We start from the raw sequence: 27,715 nt of genomic DNA on the forward strand, positions 1-27,715 counted from the left end.
GAGCAGATGACAGGGTGCTGCAACAAGAATTGGCAATGCAGCGACGTATTTTCTTAGATGAGGGGCCGTAGCTACGGATTGGACCGATAGGTTATCATGAAATGATAAAAGGAGGGAATGAGGAATTGAACAAATGAATGTGATATAAAATAGGATCATTAGTTAGAATAATGTAGAGGATAGATAGTGAGTTAATAGGCAAAGAACAAAGAAATTGAGTGAAGCATGGCCAGAAAGAGGGGAGGGGAGCCTCGTGCAGAGGATGGTGAAAAGAATGCTGGGTAACAAGAGGCCCAGGGTTGATGAATGCGAAGTGAGCCAATCAGGATATATGACCAGGTCAGGAGGTGAATAGGATGACCTATGGGAATCTTGTATGTGAAACATGATGCCATTTGTATGTATAGAGATCTCTTTGTCCTCGGACTCACTTGTTTCTGGGAGCTTCAGGAGACTATGTGCTCTGAATCTCTATAGAGCAGATCAGCCTTGCAAGTTGTTTAAAAATAAATAATACCATATCTACAGATCCCTCTCGAGTTTTGTTGAGACCAGACTGATGGGTAAAGAACTTAATTTGTCAATGATTCGCTGTGAGATGCGCTCTGATGCTCCTCATCATTTGACAAAGTCCCACCCAAAGTGTTGAAGGGGAAGCAGCATAGCATCTCCAACAAAATACCTAGACACTGTTCATGCAGCATGCTTATGTTTGTGTTTTCAGGTGTTGAGCACTGGGGATCAATATCAATAATTTGAGCCTCTTAAAATAAGTGTACTTTCAGAAACATTTCCAATGTTCACTTGTATCAAATCACGTGGATCAAAGGTTTCAACAGATTCAGACTCACCAAACAACAAAATGTAAAATGTAAGATCTTTATTTGCCTCCAGTGTCAAGCAACCTTCTACATATACAACATTCGGAAATTAGGATACCCATTACATGACACAGAACAATGTATATTTGACAGACAGATATTTATGTAAGAGACATTTCACATTGTTGATGTCCACAAGATAAAACATTACTGGTAAAAAAAAAGGAACATTTAGTCACTACAAATCAAAACATCTTATCAGTCAGCTGCAGTCATTGAGCAGATTCTTCCCACATACCATATTTTCCAACTAATAGCTGACAATGACAGAGCCCAGAATCTGCTACGTACACGATCGTAGATATAAAATCTTGTTAACAAGACACAACTAGTTGATCGGAAGTCAATCCAGAAAATTTCAAGCATAAATCTAAAAATATTATTAGCCTTTATTGGAGCACGGCACAAATTGCCTGAACCACATTTAGCTACAAATTGATTGACAGAGTCCCAATATGTTGCTGAAAAGATGTTAACAATTTAGTGTAAACTGGTTTAGCATTAATACATCTGCTGAGGAAGAGGAACCCATTACCCATTACTTCTTTCCATGATCTATAAACTGATATTGGAGACATCACTACTTGCTGTATTATTGAATTAATCAGTACTTGCTTGGACCTACTCTCAGCATTAATAAAATGTTATACATTGTTGGGACAGCTTTTTTCTGTGTTGCAAACAACATGTAGCCAAAATGGGAATAATTAACCCTCTTCCTGGAAACTTATTGCTCCAAGGTACAAATAATTCTGGATTTGAAATATTAAGCGAGAACGTTTTTGATTTTGTAATCTGCCAACCAATTTTGTATGAAAGTAAAAATGGAAAAAGAGGGTAAAAACGCACTAATGGGTTTTAGTATGTCTTCTATAATTCCCTTAAATTCTGTATAGCTAAAAGATTTTATAGCTAAAAATGCTTTCTTGTACAAGTTAACTTAACATTTGCAGCCTACATCTTAGTTGTTAATCGCACAAAGAAATTAGGAAATTCAATTGGTATCGATGGTTATGTGAGGTGAAAACTCCTGGTCTTTATGTCTGCAAACTTGCTTTGTTTTTAATTATTTATCTTTTGCAGTGAACAAAAGAACAAAATTGATGTAGTACAAGTTGCAGAGTAAGTGCAGTGGAAAACCAGAGATTAGATAAGTCCTTTTTAGATTTATCCTTTTATGCTTCACCAACCCAAATTATTGTGTTGCCTTTTTCCACTTCAGTGATTTCACAGTTTAGTTTATTAAGCCTTCCATCCAGAATGAACAAAGATTCTTTTGATGGGGTCATAAGATACTGGCCAAACAGACCACTACCTGCAATTACTCGGTTTTTACAGTTCCATGGCCACTCTTCTATCTTCATCGGTTCTTTCAGGCTTTTCACCATCTTCACTTTCCCTGTGGAGAGTTCCACAAAGAGCACGTCCGTTTGCACACCGGAGCTGGTGAAGACATTGTACTGGTTGGCTTCGGTGAAAGAAGGCTGAAAGGTTGCGTCGGTGATATGAAGGTTCGTGTGAATCTCAAAGGATTCCAGGATTTCCCCTTGGACGGTAATGGACTGAACTCTCATGAGGCCCTTTTGATCATCTATACTGACCAAGTAATGTCCATCTGGAGAAATGTAAGGAACACCTGATATATCACCATTGTAGCCAATTACAGAATCGGTGACACTGTCAATTATGATTTGTGGTTCAGTTGCAACTGTACTGCCAGCATTGCAATGAACAAAGTAATATCCACCAAGGTGAGTATAGGCCAATGACTGAGGTACACAGTTATATTCTTTCAAACTGATGGTCTTAATGTATGTCATAGTTTCAAGGTCAATTTTGTGAAGGGCTGGTTCACCCTTGTGAAGAATAAATCCAAACCTGCAAATAAAGATACATAGAATGTTACTTGCAGTACTTCCAAAAAAAAATTCTATATTAAGGAAACATGCCTAAAATACCAGGAAAATTACTGACTTGCACTTGAGAAAACTGCAAAAGTGCAAACAATGCACAACAAAAGCTGTAAAGCATCTAACTGTGAATCATTCTCCTTCTCAAAATCAATATAATGGCCGGGATTCTCTGAGTCGGTGCAGGGTCGAAGAATCGGCGTTCATTCCGAGATGGCCGGCGACGTCGGTCCGATGTCGGGACGCGAACCTCCAAACCGCGAATGCGATGGGTGGAGTGCAGCCCGGAGAATTGCTCGAGGTGGCCCGGCATGCGATTCTCCGGCCCCAACGGTACTGTGGCCTGGATGGTCATGCCATTGTGGTTCTAACATGCTTTTAAAAAGCATCAACCAGTCATGGTAGCTGACGCTGCGGCCGGAGGAGTTAGGGGTCGGCGTGTGGGGACCCCAGGATGGTGAGACGGCATGGCCGTGGTTGCGGGGGGTGGGAGGAGGCCTCCCAGGATAGAGGAGCTGGGTCAGACAGCCGCGGCGGCCGGGCAGGGCCCATCATGACAGGGCGGAGCCAACGCCACGGATGCCATAACGGCAGACACGCAGATGGGCACCCGCCCCAGTCGTTGGCTCAGCCCATGTGTCCCAGCTGTTCAAATGTGTGCCGGACCCCTTATGCGGGTAGATCCAGGGACGCACCACGGCAGCCCCGTTGAGGGCAGTGTAATCAGACGGTGGCCCTGGTAGGAGGGAAGGGCAACAGGAGTCGAGGCACTGAGGGGGCTGGGGTGCCAGCTGGCAACTGGGTTGACCATGTAGCCCATGGCACCTGGTTGTAGAAGGAGGTATGCGCAATGATGAAACTTTGTCTACCTCCACCCCCTGCAGATCGTAATGTTTGGGTATCTTTCAGTGCTGTTTGCCACCAATGCGGGAGTTGCTGCCCTGCAAGAAGCGCTGTGGGAACTGAAGCTGCCTGAAAATAGTTCTACTTCTGTCAGTAACCATGGCAACATATTTTGGAATAGCAAATGCCGAAGGGATTAAATTGTATACTATCATAAATGCTTTGTTGATAAGTTAGCCAGAGTAGTTTTGAGCTGGTTTTCTCACTGTCAGAAACCAGTCTAATTTGAGGGTATCCTCAAATTCACCTTTTAAATCTTCTACTTCAGCAAAGGTATCAGGGTCTGGACGCACCTATCTTCTGAGGCCATCCCATTTGTTTAGTGGCACTCTTTGTAAATGAAGTTATAACCACTAGGATGTGATTAAGTTCATTGTGAATCTTTTGTTTAAAATATACGCTGTTTCGAGATTAATCAGCTGACTTTTTGTACCTTTAAAAAACTACCCGAGAATTAGGAATGTTTTATTTTGATTTGTTACTTTTCATATAACTTCTTGTCAATGTAGTCAGGTGCCTTACAAATCAAATCCGATATCTGGCCTGGAAGCAAAATGGAAAGTCTTAAATCCATTGCACCCTCACACTCTAATTATTAAATGGCATTCATTGCATTTTATGATGTTTCTTCCATAAATTTCAGAATTCAAAGTAAAAAAAAAACACCCAAAGCTTTAAAGGAACTAGAAATGCAATTGCTGTTGTATATGTTGCATTTCATGAGCTTCTAACCACATTCTCTGTGTTCTACTTCTATTGCACAAAACAAACTTCTGCACAATTCACAATTTCCTCCATGAAACTGAGTTTTTGAAACATATCTTCCTGCGTTAAATTTGTTTTTTTAATTAGAGTATTTGACAATTTCTGCTCCTAATTACACCATAAATGATGGAATCGACGCTGAAAGCATTTGGTTTGTAAGGCACCTGACTATATTGACAAGAAGTTCTATGAAAAGTAACCAACCAAAATGAGCTTTTATTTAACCACTTTTAGCCAATATCTGTCTCTCATCACAGGCAGTTTAAAACTAATAAGGTGATTGTGTAACTTATTACTTTCCTGGCTGTAATGCTGAAGACATAACTCCTTATGAAAAGTTCCTTAAAGTATCATATCATGAGGCACAAGTTTATGAATCCATTGCCATAATAATGGGGAAAATTTCATCAGGACCATCTGAAGGATTCTCTATCGGCCAGATCCTCCGCTGCACGGGCAGCGCACCCGCGCCCGTGGGTTCTCTTGGTGTCTTGGCTGGTTTAGCTCACAAGGCTAAATCGCTGGCTTTTAAAGCAGACCAAGCAGGCCAGCAGCACGGTTCGATTCCCGTACCAGCCTCCCCGGACAGGCGCCGGAATGTGGCGACTAGGGGCTTTTCACAGTAACTTAATTGAAGCCTACTCGTGACAATAAGCGATTTTCATTTTCAATCAGGTTACCCCTCAGTCTTCTCTGCTCCAGAGAAAACAACCCAAGCATATCCAACCTCTTTTTACAATTAAATGTTTCATGCCAAGCAATAGTGCAATTACATATTTCCTATAATGTGGCAACCAGAATTGCACACAGTACTCCAGCTGTGGCCTCACCAAAGTTCTATACAACTCCATCATGACCTCCATGTCTTTAAAACAGGAATAGATAGGTTTTGATCAATAAGGGGATCAGGTGTTATGGGGAGAAGGCAGGAGAATGGGGATGAGAAAAATATCAGCCATGGTTGGATGGCGGAGCAGACTCAATGGACCGAGTGACCTAATTCTGCTCCTATGTCTTATAGTCCATGCTTTTGTAATCTATGCCCCGATTAATAAAATTGAGTGTCCCATATGCCTTTTCCACCACCCTATTAACCTGCTCTTCTGCCTTCAGAGATGTTTTGCTTCCAGATGGCCTCGAAGGGCCAGATGGCCTACTCCTGCTCTATGGACAAACACGCCAAGCTCCCTTTGTTCTTCAGAACTTCCCAGTGTCAGGCCTTACATAGTATACTTCCTTGTCAAATTACTCCTTCCAAAGTGTATCACCTCACACTTTTCAGGGTTAAATTCCATCTGCCACTTATCCACCCATTTGACCACCCCCGTCTATATCTTGTAACCCAAGACACTCAACCCCACTGTTAACCACCAGGTCAATCTTTGTGTCATCCCAAACTTACTGATCCTACACCCCAGTCATCTGTCATTTCTTAAGCCAGTTATGAATCCACCTTATCAAATCACCCTGCATTTGCCTTCTTAATAGGTCTCCCATGTGGGACCTTCTCAAAGGCTTTGCTGAAATCCATGTGAACTACACCAACTGCCTACCCTCATCTACACACCTGGTCAATCAAATTTGTTAGGCATGACTTCCCTCTGACAAAGCCATGCTGACTATTCCTGATCAAACCTTGCCTCTCCAAGTGGAGATAGATCCTCTCCTTCAGAATCTTCTGTGGCTGGTTTAGCACAGGGCTAAATCGCTGGCTTTGAAAGCAGACCGAGGCAGGCCAGTAGCACGGTTCAATTCCCGTACCCGAACAGGCGCCGGAATGTGGCGACTAGGGGCTTTTCACAGTGACTTCATTTTAAGCCTACTTGTGACAATAAGCGTTTTTCATTTCATTTCATTTCATTTCTTCTCCAGTAGTTCCCCAAGCACTGATGTGAAACTCACTTGTCTGTAGTTCCCTGGCTTGTCTCCTTTCTTAAATACTGAGACCACATTAGCTGTTCTCCAGCCCTCCGGCATCTCCCCCATGGCCAGAGAGAAATTAAAAATTTTGGTCAGAGCACCGACAATCTTCTCCCTCGCCTCCCATAGCAGCCTGGGACACAATTCATCCAGATCTGCCCACTTTTAAGTCCGCCAATCCATGGCACTCCATGTGACAATTTTCTCAAAAACTTCACAATCTCTCTCCCCGAGTTCCATATCTACCTCCTCATTCTCTTGGGTGAAGATATGTGAAATATTCATTCTACACCCGACCAATGTCCTCTGGCTCCACCCATAGATTTCCCCCTTAGTTCTTAATGCACCCTACTCTTTCCCCAATTCCCCTCTTTTCATTGATATACTTATTTAAAAGGTTTTATTGACATTTTTGACATTATGTACATTGACATCATGTTTATTCATTGTACAGTGTAAAGCTTTTGGCTTACGTTACTTTATTTACAGATTGCTGCAATCTAGTTCAGCAGTTTTTTTGCAACTTGTCTATTTCTTTTCCTGCAACAAATTTAAATTGAACCATGTTGTGATTGCTATCACTAAAATGCTCCCCCACCAACACATCAACCACCTGTCCGGCTTTATTCCCAGAATTAGGACCAGCAATGGACCGTCCATTGTTGGATCCTCTATATATTGAGCTTTGAAATTCTCCTGTACATATTTTAAGAACTCTACTCCTAGGGCCTGGGGCATTCTGTGCAGGCATCTGCCAGAGCCACCTGTATATCGCAGCGGTGCACCTCAGCTTCGCCCAGTAACAGCAGGCAATGGCTGACAATGTTGCCGGCATTGCCGAGGCGCTGGCCGGCTTGGCGCAGACCCAAAGGGACATGGCCCACACTTAGAGGGATGTGGCCCAGTCACTGGCTGCTGTGACATGGACCCTCAGTGTGGTAGCACAGTCCCAGATGGGCCACTTCCTGTGCTCCATGGCCGCGAATGTGCACACCCTGGTCGAGACCAAAGCGGGACTCTAGGACTGGCAGCGCCAGGTGGCGTGGGGCCTCAGGGGGTGGCCCCATTCACAACTCTGTCCCATGGAGTAGCCCGGGGGCCATTGGACACCTCCAGGGAGGAGGAGGTGATGAGGCACGTGCCGGTGACTCCCACAGTGGAGGTGCTAGAACAGCGCAGCACCTCAGACTCCCCCTTCTCCCTCTGACCCTCGTGCATCTGGTGGACAGCGGGCAGGACAGGGTGAAACCATGCCACCCGGGATGCCCGAGCAGTAGCCACGTCCATCCAGGTCGGGTCAGCCCAAGAGATGTGCATCAATGGGGACACTTGTCACAGGGTAGGAGTCACAACAGGCGACGTCCACTCCTGCTGTACCATCTGGGGAACTACCCAGGTGTAGTGTTAGGGCCCAAAAGGCAGAAAGTTAAACACCAGTTAAGTTGGCACAGGTGCAGGGCACAATTGAGATATAGGGGCCAGAGCAGACTGTGTATATATTTTTTCACAATAAATACCTGTTAACACCGTTGAAACCTGCCTCTGTGCTCTGTCTGGTGGGTGTGTATGTGGGGCAGTCAGTGCTGGCCAGTGAGAGTGGGGCACTGGGGACGAATGAAGGTCATGTTGGTGGACTGTGCTCACTCCATCCTCTATCCCCCCCCGCCAATCTCCAGCACCCCCATCCCAGGGATTCGACGGGACCATGTGATGGACTGGTCAGCTCGTATGCAGGGATCGCCCAGGTGGAAGGTGCTACAGTGGGCACAGGTCAGACATTGTCATACGATGTGGAGTACAGAGCTCATTGCAGAACGGGTTGTCATCATCCTCCATCCCATCGACCAGCCCCACTGTCAGTGCCAACCCAGTGCCCCCAGCTCGTTGAGCCGTAGGTATATGTCGTGGAGGGGATGTGCATGTGGGTGGTTTTGGTCGTGTGGGAGGCGAGAGAGTGTGGGTCTGGAATGGTGGTGTCCATGCCCCTGACCAGTAACCCCACCCCCCTAGTCGATGAAAGATGAAAGATGAGACGACGAAGGTGTCCCATGCGCGCTGGCCATGGCGATGGCACAACGCCATGTTGAGCAGCCTCCCGTGCCTGCCCGGGCCCCATGTCCCGCTCATTGTCCCCCTCCTCCCTATTTTCCTCATCTGACAAGGCCGGCCCTTCCTCCTCATCCTCCTCCTCCAGCAAATTGCCCCGCTGCTGGGAGACGTTGTGGAGGACACAGCAGGCCACCACGATGCAGGTGACCCTCCCCGCCTCGTACGGGAGGGCTCCTCTAGAGCGGTCCATGCACCTAAAGCGCATCTTCAGGACTCTGAAGCACCGCTTGACCACACCACTGGTCGCTGTATGGTCATCGTTGTTGTGGGTTGCTGCGTCAGTCTGTGGCCTCTGGATAGGCGTCATCAGCTACGACCGCAACGGGTAACCCCTGTCACCTAGCAGCCAGCCCCGCAGCTGGCGGGGGGTGCCCCTCAAGCATGTTGGGGATCAGCGAGTGTGCTAGTATGAATGCGTCGTGCACACTGCCCGGATATCGGGTGGCAACGTGCATAATGCGCATCTGTTGGTCGCACGCCAGTTGGACGTTCATCGGCAGCACGGTGGATAGCACAATGGCTTCATAGCTCCAGGGTCCCAGGTTCGATTCCTGCTTAGGTCACTGTCTGTGCGGAGTCTGCACATCCTCCCCGTGTGTGCGTGGGTTTCCTCCGGGTGCTCCGGTTTCCTCCCAAAGTCCCCCATCATTAGGTGGATTGGCCATGATAAATTGCCCTTAGTGATCAAAATTGCCCTTAGTGTTAGGTGGGGTTACTGGGTTATGGGGTTATGGGGATAGGGTGGAGGTGTTGACCTTGGGCAGGGTGCTCTTTCCAAGAGCCAGTGCAGACTTGATGGGTTGAATGGCCTCCTTCTGCACTGTAAATTCTATGAGTGGTAGCCCTTTCTGTTGGTGTACAGTGGACTGTTAGCCGCCGCGGGCCGTAGGGTGACATGCGTGCCATTGATCATTCCCTAGACCCGGGGAATCCCGGCGATGGTAGCGAACCCTGCTGCCCGTGCACCCTGGCTGGCGCAGTCCATGTGGTACTGGATGTACTGGTCTGCCTATATAGGGCATCCGTGATGGCACGGATGCACCCGTACGCCGATGTCTGTGAAATCCCGGACAGGTCCCCACTCAGCAAGTGGAAGGACCTCGTGGCGACCACCACCTTGTTGAGGGCGACCGTCACCTTGACAGTCACAGGGAGCGGGTGCCCTCCCCCATGTCAGCGCAGGCTGGGAGGGCCGAAGGGTTTGCTCCTGTGCTGTAATTTTCTTTGTATACCCCCGAGGTGCCAGGTGTGCCATCATCTGGCAGATGTGTCTGACAGTCTCTCTGCTAATCCATAGTCCCCATCTGCATGCCCTGTATGGCAGGTCCTCAAAGGACATGCGGTTGTGGTACATGCGGGGGCCTCATCCAGCATCTCCCTGGCACCTCCTCCTCCTTCTCCTCGTCCTGTTGGGCGGCCCCCCCCAGCCTGTGCAGTTGCCATCTGCCCCTCTGCAGCCCGCTCCTCGGCTGCAACCTCTGCCTCCTCTCTGAGCGGCCTCCACTGACGCTGCCATAGAGCATCTTGCAGAGCTGCGGCCATTGCCACGGCGGCCAGCATCGCGGGCTGATGTCCGACAGTCATCGGCTGCAAGAGGTGAAAGGCCAACATGTTAGCATGGCGCATACTTCCGTGCCCAACCAGGTACCATGGGCTACATGGTGGCCCCAGTTGGCACTGCATGCCCCACCCATGCATGCCCCCCCCCCCAACCCGGCACTCCAGCCCTGTCGGTACCCCCGATCCTGTCAGTGCCCCCGGACCTGGCGCACGTCCCTGCTGCCAGGGGCACCGTTGGCTGGCACTGCCCTCACTGGAGGCTGTTGTGGTGTGGCCCTGAGTGGTCCCCCGGTGTGTGGCTGCCGGTTGGGCAGGGTGTTTGGGGGCGGGGGGTCGGCACGCTGGGTGTGGGATGTGGGGGTGGGCGCACCTGAACGGCCAGTGTCACTGTGTAGAACCAGGGGCCGGGGTGGGTCGTCAGCAAGATGGCCACTGTAATGCCGGTTGGTTCCCTGGGCATTGCCCCAGTCTTGTGGGGGAGCTCCCTGGCTGCTCGACCCGTCCTCCCCACTTTCCCTCCCCTGGCCCTATCAGAGGCCCCCCCCCCACCACAGCCAGCACGCCCGGTGTCCGGGACGGAAGCCCGCAGTAACTCCACACCATTTCCTGCCTCCTCTCTATCGCTCAGCAGCCAGGTTCACGATTTTTATAACCACAAGTGAACCACGCCATGCAAGCGTTGAATCGCGAAGGCCCGGAGCATCGGGTGTGAGGCCCGTGAATTATATGCCTACTGTACTTTCAGCCTGAACGGCGAGTGCCGCATTTACGCCATTTTGGGGGTGCCGGAGCATCCCGATTTGGCATCAAACTGGGGTATACCGCGATTTCGTGTCGGAAGCTATTCTCTGCATTTCACGATTTTGTCATCGGCAAACGGAGAATCCTGCCCCATGTCTCATTCCCTTTACCGATAATGTCAATGTAAAAGAAAGTCAGACCATGAGTAATATGGGCAGCTGATTCCCTATGAATCTGTTTCATGGTGATGGCAGAGACCAAATTCATCCTTCATGGTTTACTGTTACCAAAATTTGTCAATAACTTTTTATACAAGGTGAAGGAGTTCAAATGAACAGATGATGAATTACATGTTAATGATAGGATAAATGCAGCGATACTTTGTGCCCAGTCGTAAACTTTCTCACAGAAAGTGTAGATCAGAGATAGATTTACAATACTAAAGCATTGATTCTTTTATAGCCAGCCGTTTTGATTGAGACTGGTGGAATGGGATTAAATTAATTCTGGAATCTCAAGTCAAGTTTGATTGTGACATAAGTTTAAGGTCGAGGGGTAACATTTAGAGGCGATGAACGAGGGCAGTTTTTTTTTTACACAGAGGAGAATGGGTGCCTGGAACTCGCTGCTGGAGGAGGTGATGGAAGCAGGGACGATAGTGATGTTGAAGGGGTGGTCTTGACAAATACATGAATAGGATGGGAATAGAGACCCCGGAAGTGTAGAAGGTTTTAGGCTCGACAGGCAGCATGGTCGGCGCAGACTTGGAGTACTGAAGAGTCTGTTCCTCTGTTGTACTTTTCTTTGTTCTTTGTAAATATCTCTTGGATGGAAAGGGTAAAAAGTTACTCAGGGAATAAAAGTTGTCTGTACCAGCAGTGCAAATGGGTTCTTAGTGATCCGGCTGTCAATTTGTTCGGGCCTGATCTTCTTCCCACAGAATTTCACAGAAACGTAGTTCAAACTTTTCTTGGAGATTCGTTTCTTAGCCTTTTACTTGATTTGAAACTAAAATATCTTGGCAACATTTCCAAGTCAATGAAAAAAAAACAGTGCTGTGAAAAACTGACTGCTGATTTGCTACAAGCCCATTTCCCATTGCTGGACTGGACCAATTTCACACCCCATCTTAGTTTTGACTGGTTAGACCTCAGTTGCTTTTAAATCCTAGAAAGTAGCAAACTCGAATCTACTTAATCACTTAGTGGCTAAAATATCGACTATTATGTATGAATAACTACATTGAATTGTGGAGAACCCTGGCATCTGATTCTCTGACCATGTCCCGTGTATGGATATTGTACTGGTGGTGGGAGTGGAAGCAGGCTGTTTACCTTCCACATGGAGTTGGGCACTTAATTTAAATATGCTCAGATCCTATTCGAGGCTATTTTATCAGGTGACAGCAGATCTGCACCCGCTGTATGTCAAGGCTGCCAGCTAAATATTGGCTACCTTCCAGTCGCAGCCAAGGATGCACTTTGTTTTTTAATACCAGAAACGAGCCTTGAGCAGAGAAGATAGCCCCCATGGTCCGAGCAATTTCCTCAAAAGAGTTTCCCATCATCACTTGCATTTTCACTTCTGTTTTTTTTTAAAACAGCTTACATACAGTGGCTGCAGGATTCTTGCCTGCTTCAAAAGCAACCACTATTCCTGGTGGTGCTGCTGAGGCTCTTGATCTGCCAGCTCTGTGATTAGGCTAGCAGTACTCTGGGGCAACTTGCTGTTCCAGTCGCAGCCACTTCCATTGGCTTGCGCGTCTAATTGAGAGACAAGTCTCAGCACCTGCCCTTGCCTGTTCGTGACCCGCATTTCCGGCCAACGTCTGACCAGCCACCCAATATTAAATATCCCATTTATTACATCAAAGTCAAGAAATTGAAAAGACAGCAGTAGTTTAAATCGTGCTTCAAAGAAAAACTTGCATGAAGCAAGTTAATTTTTAAGCTTTAGCCCTGGATATTGAAGAGTACATGCCGTTACTTCCTCAGAGCGGCAAGTAGGTTTCCACTGCCTACCCAATTACATTCACTAAATTACTTTTGTGGCTGTCTCACCCAACCTTCCAACTCAAGCCGAGTGCGAAGCAGTCAAACCTCTAATTCCGTCAAAGTGAATGAGGACATGCCCCTGTTTTTACAGCACTAGCCACCATAAACTGACAGGCTAGGGGGAAGCTGGGGCAAGCAGTGGCGTAGTGTATCGTCACTGGACTAATAATCCAGAGACCCAGGGTATTCTTCTGGGGACCCTGGTTCGGATCCCACCAGGGCAGATGATGAAATTTATTCAATAAAATTCTGGAATTGGGCAGCATGGTGGCGCAGTGGTTTGCCCTGCTGCCTCATGGCGCTGAGGTCCCAGGTTCGATCCCGGCTCTGGGTCACTGTCCGTGTGGAGTTTGCACATTCTCCCCAAGTAGGTGGATTGGACACGCTAAATTGCCCCTTAATTGGAACAAAATGAATTGGGTACACTAAATTTTGTATTAAAAATGTTTTTTTTAATTCTGGAATTGAAACTTTAATGATGACCATAAAACCATTGTCGATTGTCGTAAAAACTCATCTGGTTCACCAATGTCCTTCAGGGAAGGAAATCTGTCATCCTTACCTGGTCTGGCCTACATGTGACTCCAGACCAACAGCAATGTGGTTGACTCTTAAATGCCCTCAGAGATGAGCTATAAATGCTGGCTCAGCCAACAACACCCACATCCTGATTTAGCTCACTGGGCTAAATCGCTGGCTTTTAAAGCAGACCAAGCAGGCCAGCAGCACGGTTCGATTCCCGTATCAGCCTCCCCGGACAGGCGCCGGAATGTGGCGACTAGGGGCTTTTCACAGTAACTTCATTGAAGCCTACTCGTGACAATAAGCGATTTTCATTTCATTTTTCATTTCATCCCACAAACAAATAAAAAAAGGCTAGGTATCAAGGTAAGCAGGGTAGCATGGTGGTTAGCATAAATGCTTCACAGCTCCAGGCTCCAGGTTGGGGGGGGGGGGGGGGGGTGTTGTTGGGTTACGGGTATAGGGTGGATACGTGTGTTTGAGTAGGGTGATCGTGGCTCGGCACAACGTTGAGGGCTGAAGGGCCTGTTCTGTGCTGTACTGTTCTATGTAAGTGGATATGATTGGGGGCATCAAATATATGGAGGAAATCAAGAGGTTGGGCTTCGAGGGTGGACGCACTTGGGAGGCAAGACCTCGGGAGGAGGGTGGTGCAGGGGTATAACCTCGGGAAGGGGAATGTCGGGGGAATGGCACCTCGGGTCGGGATGGAGGTGGGACCGTCCATGTGTGGGGAGGGTATCGGACCCTGGGAGGGAAGGATTGTGATTGGGCCTGTGGAAGTAGTTTAGTCAGGGCTGTGCTGATGGGGGTGGAGGTCAGGCTGGGTGCTGTCGGCTCAGGGCAGTCCTGCAGGAGGATCGGGGTTGCTTGGGAGACTGAGGGGGTCATTGGGGGGGATCATGTCTTCGATAGGTGTGGAGGGAGCCCCATGTGGGTAGAGGGGAATCCCATTGGGGTCGAGGTGTGAGGAGAGTTAGGGTTAAGTCTGATCTTTACAGTAGTTACCCAGAAGGTGAAAGAGGTTTTCATTCTTCCAACTTTTTCCAAGTGACGATTACTGTAATCCTGTCAGAAACATCTGACGTTTGCTACTTAAATCACATTGTTGGGTGTTTCATAGTACAGTGGGCAGCACGGTAGCATGGTGGTTAGCATCAATGCTTCACAGCTCCAGGGTCCCAGGTTCGATTCCCGGCTGGGTCACTGTCTGTGCGGAGTCTGCACATCCTCCCCGTGTGTGCGTGGGTTTCCTCCGGGTGCTCCGGTTTCCTCCCAAAGTCCAAAGATCTGCGGGTTAGGTGGATTGGCCATGCTAAATGGCCCTTAGTGTCCTAAAAAGTAAGGTTAAGGGGGGTTGTTGGGTTACTGGTATAGGGTGGATACGTGGGCTTGAGTAGGGTGATCATTGCTCGGCACAACATCGAGGGCTGAAGGGCCTGTTCTGTGCTGTACTATTCCAATTCTAATTCTAATACAGTGTTATTGCCCAGAGGAAGTTTGCACTTCCGGGCAATTGCTATGCAAACCCTTAACCTGTGAAGTTCTACGATAGGAGATTAAGCAGGTGCATTTTCAATTAGAATTATTCTGAAAAATAATTATGACTGTGTCCTCAATTGTTTGGCACTATAATTGTCCTCTTTGGAACAGGAATCCAACTTTCATTGATATTGGTTTTTTGAAAGATTATTTATCCATATTACCTGGTGATTCTGTTGGATTTTCAGATTTGAGAGAGATTAAATGCTTAAACACGGCATATATGTTTTTACTACAGCTATGCACCAGTGTTATTGTGAAGACAATAACTATGTTAGTGTGCTTGGTTGAAGGTCAATATTTATCTATTCTCATTGACATGGGGAAAATTAAATGTGGGGCAGGAGCCGATATTAGATCCAATACAATCCACATGGCAGAAATTGCATCGCTCACCCTCCCTCCTCTCCTGGATTTGATGATATATTAGCTATCCTCGGCTGTATTTTCCACTAACTTGTCTACGTAAGTCCCTCTATTTTTGACTACACAGAAAAACAAATTAATAAAACTACCAATGTTTCAATAAATTCAGGCCAACTGAATTTCATGCTAATTAACTGTGAGATATTAAAATAAAATCAGGAATCTTTACAGTTTTATCTCCATAGTAAGATTATTGTTGCTGCTACCTTTGGGTGTCTTTTTTATTCTTCTCCCACAGAAAGCTTAAACTGAGAGTGAAATTGATCCTGTTATGGGTTGCGCACCTACCTGATGTGATTAATGATGAGAGTTGTAGATGGAATGAAAAAATCATCCACCCTGTCAAACTGCTTGCCGACTGGTTGGGTATGGATGGTGTGATGAGCTGCACTCCCACTGGCCTGATTAATTACCTATAGAGAAAAAAAAGTAATAGAACATTTGTCGAATATAGATTAAATTTCATGAAGGTTCTTAAAATGACAAATTGAGATTAATCAGGAAAAAGTGTAAATTATTATCGTGTGTGGGTGGTCAGTTTTAAAATATATGCGATTGAAGTAATACCCAGTATTATTACTGTAATACTTTTGGTTGTACAGAACTTAAATACAGCATGAGAGAAAATGCAAGAATGCCAAATTTCAAAGGATCACAATTTAAACTATAGCCTACTAGCACTCTTTTCTCATGTTGAATAAATTGTTCCAATAATTTGAAAGAGACTTTTAATAATCTTGGCTAAAAGGGTCGCACACTTCTTTGCCCTGGTGAATTATTTCATACCTGAAGAAATGCAATTTGTTGCTGATTGTAAAAGGCCATGATATTTTATTTCCCATTATGTTTGCCAATTATATATTATGAGAAAATTATATAAAGGTGAGTTTTAGTTCAGCTTTAGACTAGTGCTCATTTAGGCTCTGCTGCAACTGCAACCAGTTAATTAGATAACTGTTCTAAACAGGTTTCCGGAGGCTCGATTCAGTTGAGCATAAAAGTAAGCTATTTTGTTATGACACCCTGGGCCAGTGCATGGTCAATTCCAACCCCACTTGACCCGGAGTCGCAACATGGTTGAAATTAATTTTAAAATACCTGAGATCTTCGGCTGCCCAACAACTAGTCAGCAGGTTTGTAAACATAAATGCAAATTAACTTCTTATAATTAACAATTGTGGCATGGTGGCAGGGTGGCTAGCACTGCTGTCTCGCAGAACCAGGGACCCAGGTTCATTTCTGGCCTTGGGTGACTTCCCGTGTCTGCATGGTTTCCTTTGGGTGCTCCGGTTTCCTCCCACAGTCCAAAGATATTAGGTTAGGTGGATTAGCCATGCTAAATTGCCCCTTAGTGTCCAGGGATGTGAAGATAAGGTGGGGTTATGGGGATAGGGTGAGGGAGTGAACCTAGGTAGGGTGCACTTTCAGAGGGCTGATGCAGATACGATGGGCCGAATGGCGTCCTTCTGCACTGTAGGGATTCTCCGATTCCATTAAATAGGCAACAAATACAATTGGTTAACTACGATCAAATCTCACCCCTCCCCCCCCTTTTAACTTGGTCCCACCCTTTACACATATACAAACAGAAAAACAAACACAGAAGCGAAAGAGAGGTGTAAAATAATGATGAAAGTAAAAAGTCTTTGTTTCAGATGGATGGCTTCTAGTTAGCCTAGACTGAAGTTAGAAGTTTTCTGATAGATGTTATATTTTCTTTCAGCTTGTAATAGTTTTCACTCCTGACTCACAAAAATAGCAAGCAGCCAGCATTCAAGATGAAAGAGAGAGAGAGACAACAACTTCTTTGAAGGTCCAGAAGTTTCCGCCTTCAGACAGGAGGCAGCAGAGCAGAGAGAGGGAGCTACTTCCACTTTGATGGTCTAGTGGTTTGTCATGGGTTCTCTCTGGAAAGCCCCACCTTACAGAAACCAATTGCAGTTGGTTGCCAGGCAGAATACTGTCCCTGGCCAATCCATTGGCCATCAGCCAACAAATTGAAACAAATCCCTCCAATCTCTTGGGTGTCATAAAGTCTGGGTTCTTCTGCCCAAAATATAAAATTTTATAACACAGTACTATTTTGATACTTTGAGTTCCTTACTTCCTCAGCTCAACTTAGGAGTATGTTTGCATTAATGATCCATAAACTAAAACCGATAAAAACAAAATAAAGGAAATAGGAACTAATGGAATCACTAGGAAGGGTCCTTACAATTTTAAAGTGCTGCCTTTGCCTGCACTGGCATGCGCCTTTGGACTGCAATACAGTGCAAAAGTTGGAGTTTGGTAACTGAAGGACTTCGGTGAGGTGGGAGAGAGGTGATCTTTTTCTTCTCTAACTTTCCTCAGAAAGAAGAATAGTAGCCTGGTGAGTATTTCTACTGTCCTTTAACACTTTAACATCCCCTAAACTAGAGGAAGTACAAGTACAAGGAGTGACTTAAGTTTAATGTCAGGACAGCTTGGCCATACACAAAGCTCCTCTTGTGCGATGTGGGAAGTCAGCGGCACTTCCAGTGTCCAGGGTGACCACATGTGCAGGAAATGTGTCCAGCTGCCACTACTCAAAATCTGTGCTTCAAAACTGAATTTGTGACTGGAGTTACTGTGGAATATCGGCAAGGATGAGATCTTCGGGACAGCATATACAGTGAGGTAGTCACACCACAGGTAAAGAGTGTACAGGCAGAAAGGGAATTGGGGACTGCAAGATGGAGCAAAAGGACTAGGCAGGCAGTGCAGGAGGTCCTTTGGTCAATTTCCTTCTCTAACAGGTTTTTCATTTTGGAAACTGGTGGAGGAGATGGTTTCTCAGGGGAATGCAGCAAGTGCCAAGTCTGTGACACCACAAGTGGCTCAACTCTATGGGAGGGGCAGATAAAAGGGTGGGAGAGTAATGGTGATAGGTAATTTTACAGGTAGGGGAACAGATGGGTGTTTCTGCAGCTGCAGACATGAAACCAAGATGGTATGTTATCTCCCTTGTCCCAGGGCCAAGGATGTCATAAAGTCAGAGAGTCATAGAGCACCGAATGCTGTGTCACAGAGTTGCTGCAAGGCATTCTGATGAGGGAGGGTAAACGGTTGGAATTTGTGATCCATATTGGTTCAGTACCAACGGTGTATGTAAGAAGATATATTGGGCCGGGATTCTCCGACCCTGCGCCAGGTCGGAGAATTCCCGGGGGGGAGGTGCGAATACCACCCCGCCACCCCTTCTATTCTCCAGCGCCGTTTTTGGGCACCGGCGGGATTCCCACCACACCGGTCAGGGGCCGTCGACAGCGGCCCTCCCCGGTGATTCTACTGGCTCCAATGGGCCAAGTGGCTGACAAGTTTTGCCCAGTCCTACCGGCGTGAATTACCTCACACACGGCGGGACCTGGCAGGTAAGTGTGCAGTGGCCCGGCCCACGATCGGGGCCTACCGATTGGCGGGCTGGTTCCGTGGGGGCCTTCCTTTGCGACGGGCCCCTGTAGGGCTCTGCCATATTGCCCGGCGGCCGGATCAGAGAAGGGAGCCCCCACCCCTGCGCGGAAATACACCGGCTGTTCTGAGCATGTACGGAATCATGCTGCCCATTCTGCGCATGCATGGAAATACGCCGCCCATTCCTCGCATGCGCAAACTCGCACCGGCCCTTCGGTGCCAGTTGGAGCTGCGAGAACCACTCCGGCATCAACCAAGCCCCCTAGAAAGTGGAGAATTTCTCACTTTCGGGGGCCGTTAACGCCAGAGTGGTTGGTGCCGGTTTTCAGCCTAGCGTGGGGACATAGCCCCATTATTGGAGAATCCCGCCCACCTGGAGGTCCTGAAAGTAGAATACAGTGTGCTAGGAAACACATTAAAAAAGGGGGGCTCAAAGGTAGTAATCTCAGGATTACTCCAGCACCATGTGCGAGTGAGAACAGGAAGAAGAGGATCGACCAGATAACTGCCTGGTTAGAGAAATGGCATCAAAGGGAGGGATTTGGATTCCTGAGGCACTGGGACAAATGTTGAGGAAGAGGGATGTATACAAGCTGGGCAGGTTGCAGCCCAGCAGGTGCAGGACCACTATCCTCGCAGATGCATTTGCTCGTGCTGTTGGGTAGATTTTAAACAAGAGTGGCAAGGGGATGGGAACCTGAGGTCGAAAGATAGAAATGAAGACAGAAAAGTAGAAAGCAAAAAGTAGAAAGCAGAGAACACTAGGGTTAGCAATAAATAGGGCCATAGTACAAAAAATTTTAAAAGGACACATGTAAAAGCACTGGATCTGAATGCTCAGAGAATTCACAATAAGGAAGGTGAATTAACAGTGCAAATTGGTATACATCGGTATGACATGATTGTGATTGTGGAGACATGGGCTGGGATTCTCCGACCCTGCACTGGGTCAGAGAATCCCCAGGGGGAGGCGCTAATCCTGCCTCGCCACCCCGACGCCGGCTTCCCTATTCTCCGGCGCCGTTTTTCTGGCGCCGGCGGGATTCTCCGGGCCCCGATGGGCCGAGTGGCCGACGAGTTTGAGCCAGTCCCGCCGGCCTGAATTACTCACAACAAAGACGGTGGGACCTGGAATGTAAGTATGCGGGGGCCTTCCTGGGTGGCGGGGGGAGCGGGGGGAATCGGGGCCTACCGTACTCCGCGCCGGGCCCCTGTAGGGCTCCGCCATACTGCCCGGGGCTTAGCGTGGAGAAGGGAACCCCCACCCATGGGCGGAAATATGCCGGCCGTTTTGCCCATGTGTGGAAATACGCTGGCCGTCCCACGCATGCGCCAACTTGCGCCGGCCCTTTGGCGCCAACTGGAGCTGCAGGACCCACTCCGGTGTCAACCTAGCCCCCTAAAAAGGGGAGTGTGTTGTTCCTTGTGTCTTAATAAAGCTCATAGTCTTAAAGTTGAAGTAGATGCTTTATTGTAAGTTCGTTCTCTCTTCAGTGTTTAACTTAAAGTTGCATCGATGCTGCTTGTCTGTGTCTTGCTACCAGTTGCCGTTCTGTGAAGTGTCCTGACTTCCTGTTCATCTGTATTTATATCTCTCCCGTGCTCCCTCTAGTGCTTGCTCAGTTGTATTGCATCTACACAGATAAACAATCACCACAGGGAGAATTCCTCACTTTCGGGGGCCGTTGACGCCAGAGTGGCTGGCACCGGTTTTCACCCTGGAGTGGGGACATAGCCCCATTATTGGAGAATCCCGCCCATGGTTATAGGGTGACCAAGACTGGGAACTGAATATCCAAGGGTAGTCTATATTTAGGAAAGACAGGCAAACCGGAAAAGGAGGTAGGGAGGCATTGATGGTCAAGGGTGAAATTGGAGTAATAGTGAGAGATGACAATTGCTCAGAAAATCTAGTTGTGCAATCAGACTGGGTGGAGCAAAGAAGCACAAGGGCTGATAAACATTCATGTCTATAGGCCTCCAAACAGTCCTTGTGACAATATCAGTACTGCAATTTTGCCTGCCCTTCACTGAAAAGTCAAAATGGCGAAGGCTGGCTGGGTTGAGGTGGGCTTGTCCCCAAAATATATTCCCACCCTCAACATATAACCAGCCAATTAAATCACAAGACCTATAATAAAAGCTGGATTGCTTCTAAGCATCCATTAATCCCTCATGTAAACAGTAGGACTCTTCAGAGCAGCTGTATATACATTGTCAAGAGTAAAATTGTTTATTTGGAGGATTTGTAGGGTCTTGACAAGTCCTTGAAATTTTTTACACAGGTACTGACAAGTATTTTGGCTTCTCTTCCTAAAGACAGTCCCTCAGAGTCATTGGGTGGGATTCATCGTTCCCCGACACCTATTTTGTAATCAGCGATCGGGCGGAGAATCCCTATCGACTTCGAAATCAAGGGCGGTGGCTGTTTGACGCAGGTTTGTATGCTCGCCCCCTCTGTAATGGCGTCATCATGTCGTGTGCCACATGCCGTTCGGACACCTTTGCACGTCACCCGAAGGCCCAACCCCGATGCTCCGCCCCTGATGGCCGTGTTCCCGACCGCACGGTTGACATGGGACTCAATGGTCGGGAACCGGTGTGACGGCTGAGGGATGTGTCCTGCGCCGCCACAGTCGGGCGGGAACTGTGTTGCTGGCCATCGGGCTTCCGTGAGGGCTAGGGGGCTGGTGGGGGTTGGCCGGGGGACATTGTCTGGCAGGTCGGGTCCACGCATGGCTGGCGCCATGTTTTACGGCGTGACCGCTGCAGACCTGGCCATTCTCCAGCCGTTTGTATCGTGGGAGCCAGGAGTTTTACACAGCACGGCTGCTAGGCCCTCACCGGACAGCATGTCGGCTCAAAAACGGTGACTCCAGCCCATAGAATCCCTGCAGTGCAGAAGGAGGCCATTCGGCCCATCAAGTCTGCATTGGCCGTTGGAAAGAGCACCCTAATTAAGAATGACTTGCTTCCATATGAAAAATGAGTTTTCAGAAGTCCACTGTGCAAGTTACAGTCTCTATAATAGGTGGCAAAAATGGTGGTTGGAGGAGTGGGTGGGTGAAGTGCCCAAATAGCCACATGCTCTTCCTGTTTTCGATACTTAGTTTCAGCTTGCTCTCAGTGATAAAACTCGGTGTTCTTCCCCAAAAACTTTTCCCTCACTTCAGGAAATCTTGGGCCAGCAAATCCCTGTTGTTGGTGGGCATGTTACACTTTCTTCAAGGATTGTTTTGTGGGTATCCTTGAAGTATTTCCTCTGCCCTCCTTTGGCTTGCTTACTGGGTTAAAGCTTGAAGTAGAGCGCATGCTTCCCAATCTCGTGTCAGATATGTGGACGAATAGGCCCACTCAAAGGAGCTGATCGAGTGTGTTCAATGCTTAGGTCGTGGGGATGTTGAGAAGACTGATGCTACTGTGCCAACCCTGGCAATGGATTTTCAGGATCTTGCGGAGACAGCACTAGTGATACTTCTCCAAGGTTTTGATGTACCTTTTGTAATAGCCCACGTCTCTCTGAGCCATATAGGAGGGCGAACATTGCTACTGATCTGTAGGCCACGAGCTTGGTGCTGAGTTTGAGGTCCTTATCTTCAAATACTCTTCTGCTCAGGCAACCTAACCCTACACTGGCACACTGAAGGTGGTGTTGAACCCCATCATTGATGTCTGCTGTTGTTAATAGTAGGCTCCCAAGGAATGGAAAGTGGTTCATATTGTCCAAGGCCTTGTGGATTTTGATAATCGGGGCAGTGCTGTGTGGCAGGGGCAGATTGGTTGACGGCCTTTGTCTTATGGATGTTTAGTGTAAGACCCATGATCTCACACATTTCGATGAAGGTGTTGACAATGGTTTAGAGCTTCACCTCTGTTTATGCACAGACAGGCAGTTCAATGACAGAGGATAGGATGACCTTGGATCTGGCCTGCAGACGGTGGAGTTGAAGAGATTCCCGGTTATTCTTAATTTAGCTTCACTCGGGGAGCTAGCTGAGGATGAGATGGAGCATTGCAGCAAGGAAGATCTAAAAGAGTGTTGGTGCGATTACACAGCCGTGCTTGACCACAATCCAAATGTGAATTGGGTCTGTGGTGGATCCATTGGTCAGGATTACAGCTTGCATGTCATCAGAGAGCAGGGGGAGGATTGTGACAAAAGTTTGGGAGCAGCTGAAACCGAGGTGAATGTTCCATAATCCCTCATGGTTCACAGTATCAGAGGCCTTTTGAGGTCAAAGAAGACCAAGTCCTCATTGAGTAGTGGTTGGCTAAGTGAGAGTGCTTTTGGAGTTGGGTGGAAACAGGGAGTTCAAGTGGTGCGTTATAAGGAGCTACCTTTTATTGGGCCCAACAACTAATTAGAATAAAGTAAATGAACAGGTGGACAAATTAAAACGGGCCGCTCTCAAAGATCAAACGGAGCTCAGCCCAAAAGGAATAAAGAGGGAACGGAAACTTAAAAACCATCAAACCAAGATGTGAAAATCGGGGCTGATAAAGCAGAGGGCAGCACGGTGGCGCAGTGGTTATCACTAGGACTACAGTGCTGAGGACCCGGGTTCGAATCCCGGCCCTGGGTCACTGTCCATGTCGAGTTTTCACATTCTCCCCATGTATGCATGGGTTTCACCCCTGCAACTCAAAGATGTGCAGGTTAGGTGGACTGGCCACGCTAAATTGCCCCTTAATTGGAAAAAAATAAAATAATCGAGTACTCTAAATTTATATTAAAAGAAGATAATCATAGAATTTACAGTGCAGAAGGAGGCCATTCGACCCATCGAGTCTTCACCAGCTCTTGGAAAGAGCAAGGTCAACATCTACACCTTATCCCCATAACCCAGTAACTCCATCCAACACTAAGGGCAATTTTGGACACTAAGGGCAATTTATCATGGCCAATCCACCTAACCTGCACATCTTTGGACTGTGGGAGAAAATCGGAGCACCCGGAGGAAACCCACACACACACGGGGAGAACGTGCAGATTCCGCACAGACAGTGACCCAAGCCGGAATCGAACCTGGGACCCTGGAGCTGTGAAGCAATTGAACTATCCACAATGCTACCGTGCTTCCCCAATAATAATTGCTTATTGTCACAAATAGGCTTCAATGAAGTGACTGTGAAAAGCCCCTAATCGCCACGTTCCGGCGCCTGTTGGGGGAGCCAGCCAGTACGGGGAGCAGTCCAACACCTGTGAGAAGGCGCACATCCCCCTTCTTGGACACAATAGCGGCTCTGCGCCACGAAAGGGGCATCTCCTCGGTCGCGATGCATTCCCAAAGGATGCATCCCCAGGACGTCCCAGAGCACCCTGAACAACTCCACGGTCAGCCCGTCCAGCCCTGGGGTTTTTCCCCTTGACAAGCTGTCGAGGGTGCTGGTCAGCTCTTGGAGGTGGATTGTTTGATCGAGCCTCCCGGCACCCTCTGGGCTGACAGGTCCTCCCACACAACTCTGCATCCTTGCTGACTGGATCCGGAGAAAAGAGTCAGAGTAAAAGTCCCGAATTAGGGTCCTGACCCCTCCGGATCCGAGACGATGGACCCCACACCTTCTTTCCAGCGAGTAGAAGAAGAGGGAGCTGCAGTCTATGTCCGTCAGGAGACAGATCCGCGACCTCACGTACGCACCGCGAGACTCAACAAGTTGCAGGACTCGGAGCCCATCCTCATCAAGCTGCGCAAGATGTGACTCTGGATCAAAGACTTCTTCGGCCAATTTGACGATCTTGGATTTCCGCCTCGCCGTCGACTCCTTCGCGTACCCCTGATAGAAGTCGTGGACGTATGTCTTGCCCACATCCTACCATAGCCTCAAGGAGGGGAAGTCTCACCGCTTCCTTCTCCAGCCTGCCCAGAAACGGCGAAACGAGACCAGGAACCGCTCGGCAGCAGGTTGTTAAAATACCAGTACACAGAACGTTTTTGACCGCGGGATGGGGCAAGACCTGCCCACACCAGGTGATGATCCAAGCACGGCACCTGCTCCACAGAGGCTGTCGGAATGCTGGGCAAGTACGTCCTAGAAATGTAAAGACTGTCGATTCTGGACGCTCCGACCAGAGGGCACCCTCGAGTCAGGATGGAGATTTCGGCAGAAGTCCACCAAGTCGAAAGACCTGACAGGTTTCTCAACTTCACCACCGCCAGTGAGCTGCGCAGGACTCCATGACGGTCCTTGTCCTGGCGGGTGCAGTTAAAATCCCCTCCGAGGACGATGCACTCGCCCACCGGGATGGCGCAAGAAGAGTGGACACTGTCAAAGAAAGTCGCCTACTGCGGCCCGGCCTGGGGAGCACAGACATTCACAAAGTGAAGCATCACGTCCCCGTCGGGGACCCTGAAGTGCAACAGATGGCCTGGCACTAGCTCCTTGACCCCAAGATTTCTAGTTGAAAATGCAAGATAGCAAGCCCGACAGAACGTGGGGCCAAGTGACTCATGAAGACTGCCCCTCGTCACTCCAGGATCAACTTAGTTTCAACTCCCGGGGCAGCATGGGTTTATTGCAGGAAGCACACTACGTGCTTTCCATCCCGGACGACAGAGAAGCACTGGAATCGGTGATGCGCGTCCCAGCTGCCGTGGATGTTGAGGCTGCCTATGGTCACCTCCATGTCAGTTGCAGTGTGTTTCCATCACCAATCACCCGTGTTCTAGTGCTTGGAGGAAGCAGAGGGATGCCTGCCCCTCCACTCCTTCAGGACCCCCGCAAGAAGAGAACAGCTTGCCGCTGCTGCTCCTCCTGGTCCTGGTCAAACGCCCATACCTCCTTTGCATAGGCACGGGTGGACTCTAGGAGCAACGCCAGATTGGACCAGCTGTCCAGGGTCAGCCGCACGCAGTCTTGATGATGATGATTACATTTTTAAAAGGCCTGGAGTTCCCCCGAGGGGATGAGGGGAGACTCGGTGCTGGGCAGGAGGGCGCCCTCTGCATTGCTGCAGAGAGCATCAAATTCCCCTCCTCGCCCGCCAAGAGCAGCCGTCCTCCTCTGAGCAGTCACCACCTGAGCCCGAGCCACATGGAGTGTGGCGGATGGCACGGGCCCACCGACAAGCCCTTGGCCTGAGTCAATACCACCCCCAGGATCGACAGCGGGCGGGTTCCCCACCGGCACCTGTCAAGGTCCGTGGGCAGCAGCGGCTCCGACCTCACCTCCGCCCCTGACGCCGGGCCAGCGGAGAGATCTGGGAAAAGCCCTGGAAACAGCTCCTGGAATGGTAGCCAGGGCACTCTGGCATCATCACCTGGGACAGAGGATGCGGGGGCATCCTTCGCCTGCACTCATCCACGACCCGAAAATAAACGAGTCGCTGCTGCCCCCCTGCGTTGAAAAAGAAAACGTGTCCGGGGTGCAAAACCGCACCAGGCGGAACAAGCCCTCGGGGTCACTTCTCCGTCCATCCATGGACCTACCTGATCGGGTGGCAATGACCACCCAGGCATCTTAGCGGCCTCGACGGCCGCCTTGACTGTCTTGTGTGTGGGGTTGGGCACGATGTCAAGGGGGATGTACTTGGGTGACACCCACCCCTCACTTGGGGAGGGGGTAATGAGGTCTACCATCCCTCAATGCCTGGAAATGTGATGCTTGCGGGGGTGGGGTCACCCGTCTGCTGGGCCTCCACTGCTGGAGTGCCCTCCGCACAATCCCCCCGTCCACATTGCCCAGCCCCTGGGGTTGTGGCAGGGCTGTAGCACGCGCCAGCTCGGGGCCGCACACCGTGTCCCCGTCGCCCTCTGGAGCCCGCATGGTGGCTTTGCCAGACCCAGGATTTTCGGGGCGGTGGTGGGGCGAGCCGAGGTAGCTGGCCCCAAGTCATCCTGGACTGGCACGGGGACTGTAGATGTGAACCGGCCCGACCGCCGTTCCGTCTTCTTTCTGGCCTTTTTGGGAGGCCTATGGTCACATGAAGACTTCCTCGCCTCCCCCCCCCTCGCCTCACCAGGAGCCACGACGTTAGAAGGGGCTGGCTGCTGTCGTCCACTCCCCCTCCCCACGGTGCCCACGAAGGGGTGGTGGAGAACGAGTGGGTGGCAGTGCCTGGTAGTGTTGGCGGGCATGAGGGCGGGGCGTTTGCGGTGGATGTGCCCCACCACCTTACTGGCATGGCACAGCACGCCGCCCGTGGACCACCCGTAATGGGTGACCTCGAATCCACCCTCCATGACCTCCTCCCGGGCGGAGGGAGGGATCTCACAGGCCCAGCAACAGCGGCGCTATCCCGCAGCGAACCTCGCCCAGTAGCTTGAGATGGGGGAGGAGGAGCTCAGTGGAGAGGTAGGGCAGGATGTTTGATGGAAGAATACGCTCGACGGTGGCCTCAAATGGGTCGACCGCCACATCTAGCCCGCCCACCGTGGTCTCTTCACAAGGACTAGGTGGACCGCCGGCTCAGGAAAAACACAGCCTTGCCATACATGCGCGAGGCTACCACAATGGCCGAGGGATCAACAACCCCGGCCATTGCCCGAGTGCATGGTTCAATCGGCATGAAGGGGTGAGCGGAGCACTTCACCTCGAGCCTCTTTCTGAGGAGGCAGATCGGAGGCGGAGCTGTGGGGGCGGCATTGGCGGCAGGAGTTCTTGAAGCCGCCGTCCCCGCATATGTGGGTTTTGAGTGCCCCAGCACCGTCGGAGATGTGGACGCCATCGGGGAATTTGCTACGCCCACTGGGATGTAGCTTCGGCCGTACAAGGGAAAGAGGGGTGGGATGTGGGACACGGTGCGTGCTCCCTGCGGGGATATGTAAGGTGTGGGGGTAACAGTAGAGTGATGAGGGATGTAAGGGGGTAGATAAGAGAGCACGAGGGTAGGGGATAGGTGGGAGCTGATATAGCTTGCCCCCTCCCCACTGTGTAGTCAGATGTGCAAGAAGTGTCTCCAGCTGTAGCTCCTGGAAACCCATGTTTCGGAGCTGGAGTGGCAGCTGGGAAC

General features: G+C 49.2%; 1 protein-coding gene across 1 annotated transcript in view; it reads right to left on the reverse strand.

The window, feature by feature from the left end:
* Nucleotides 1-860: 860 nt before the first annotated feature.
* LOC119963175 (follistatin-related protein 5-like) overlaps nt 861-27,715 on the reverse strand; it is an 877,034-nt gene continuing 850,179 nt past the window's right edge. The window contains 2 exon segments of the mRNA XM_038791890.1: nt 861-2,759; nt 15,622-15,746. Coding sequence (XP_038647818.1) covers nt 2,057-2,759; nt 15,622-15,746 — 828 coding nt within the window. The 3' untranslated portion in view covers nt 861-2,056.

This window comes from Scyliorhinus canicula, chromosome 3 (genome assembly GCF_902713615.1).
Source record: "Scyliorhinus canicula chromosome 3, sScyCan1.1, whole genome shotgun sequence".
NCBI classification, from domain to species: Eukaryota; Metazoa; Chordata; class Chondrichthyes; order Carcharhiniformes; family Scyliorhinidae; genus Scyliorhinus; species Scyliorhinus canicula.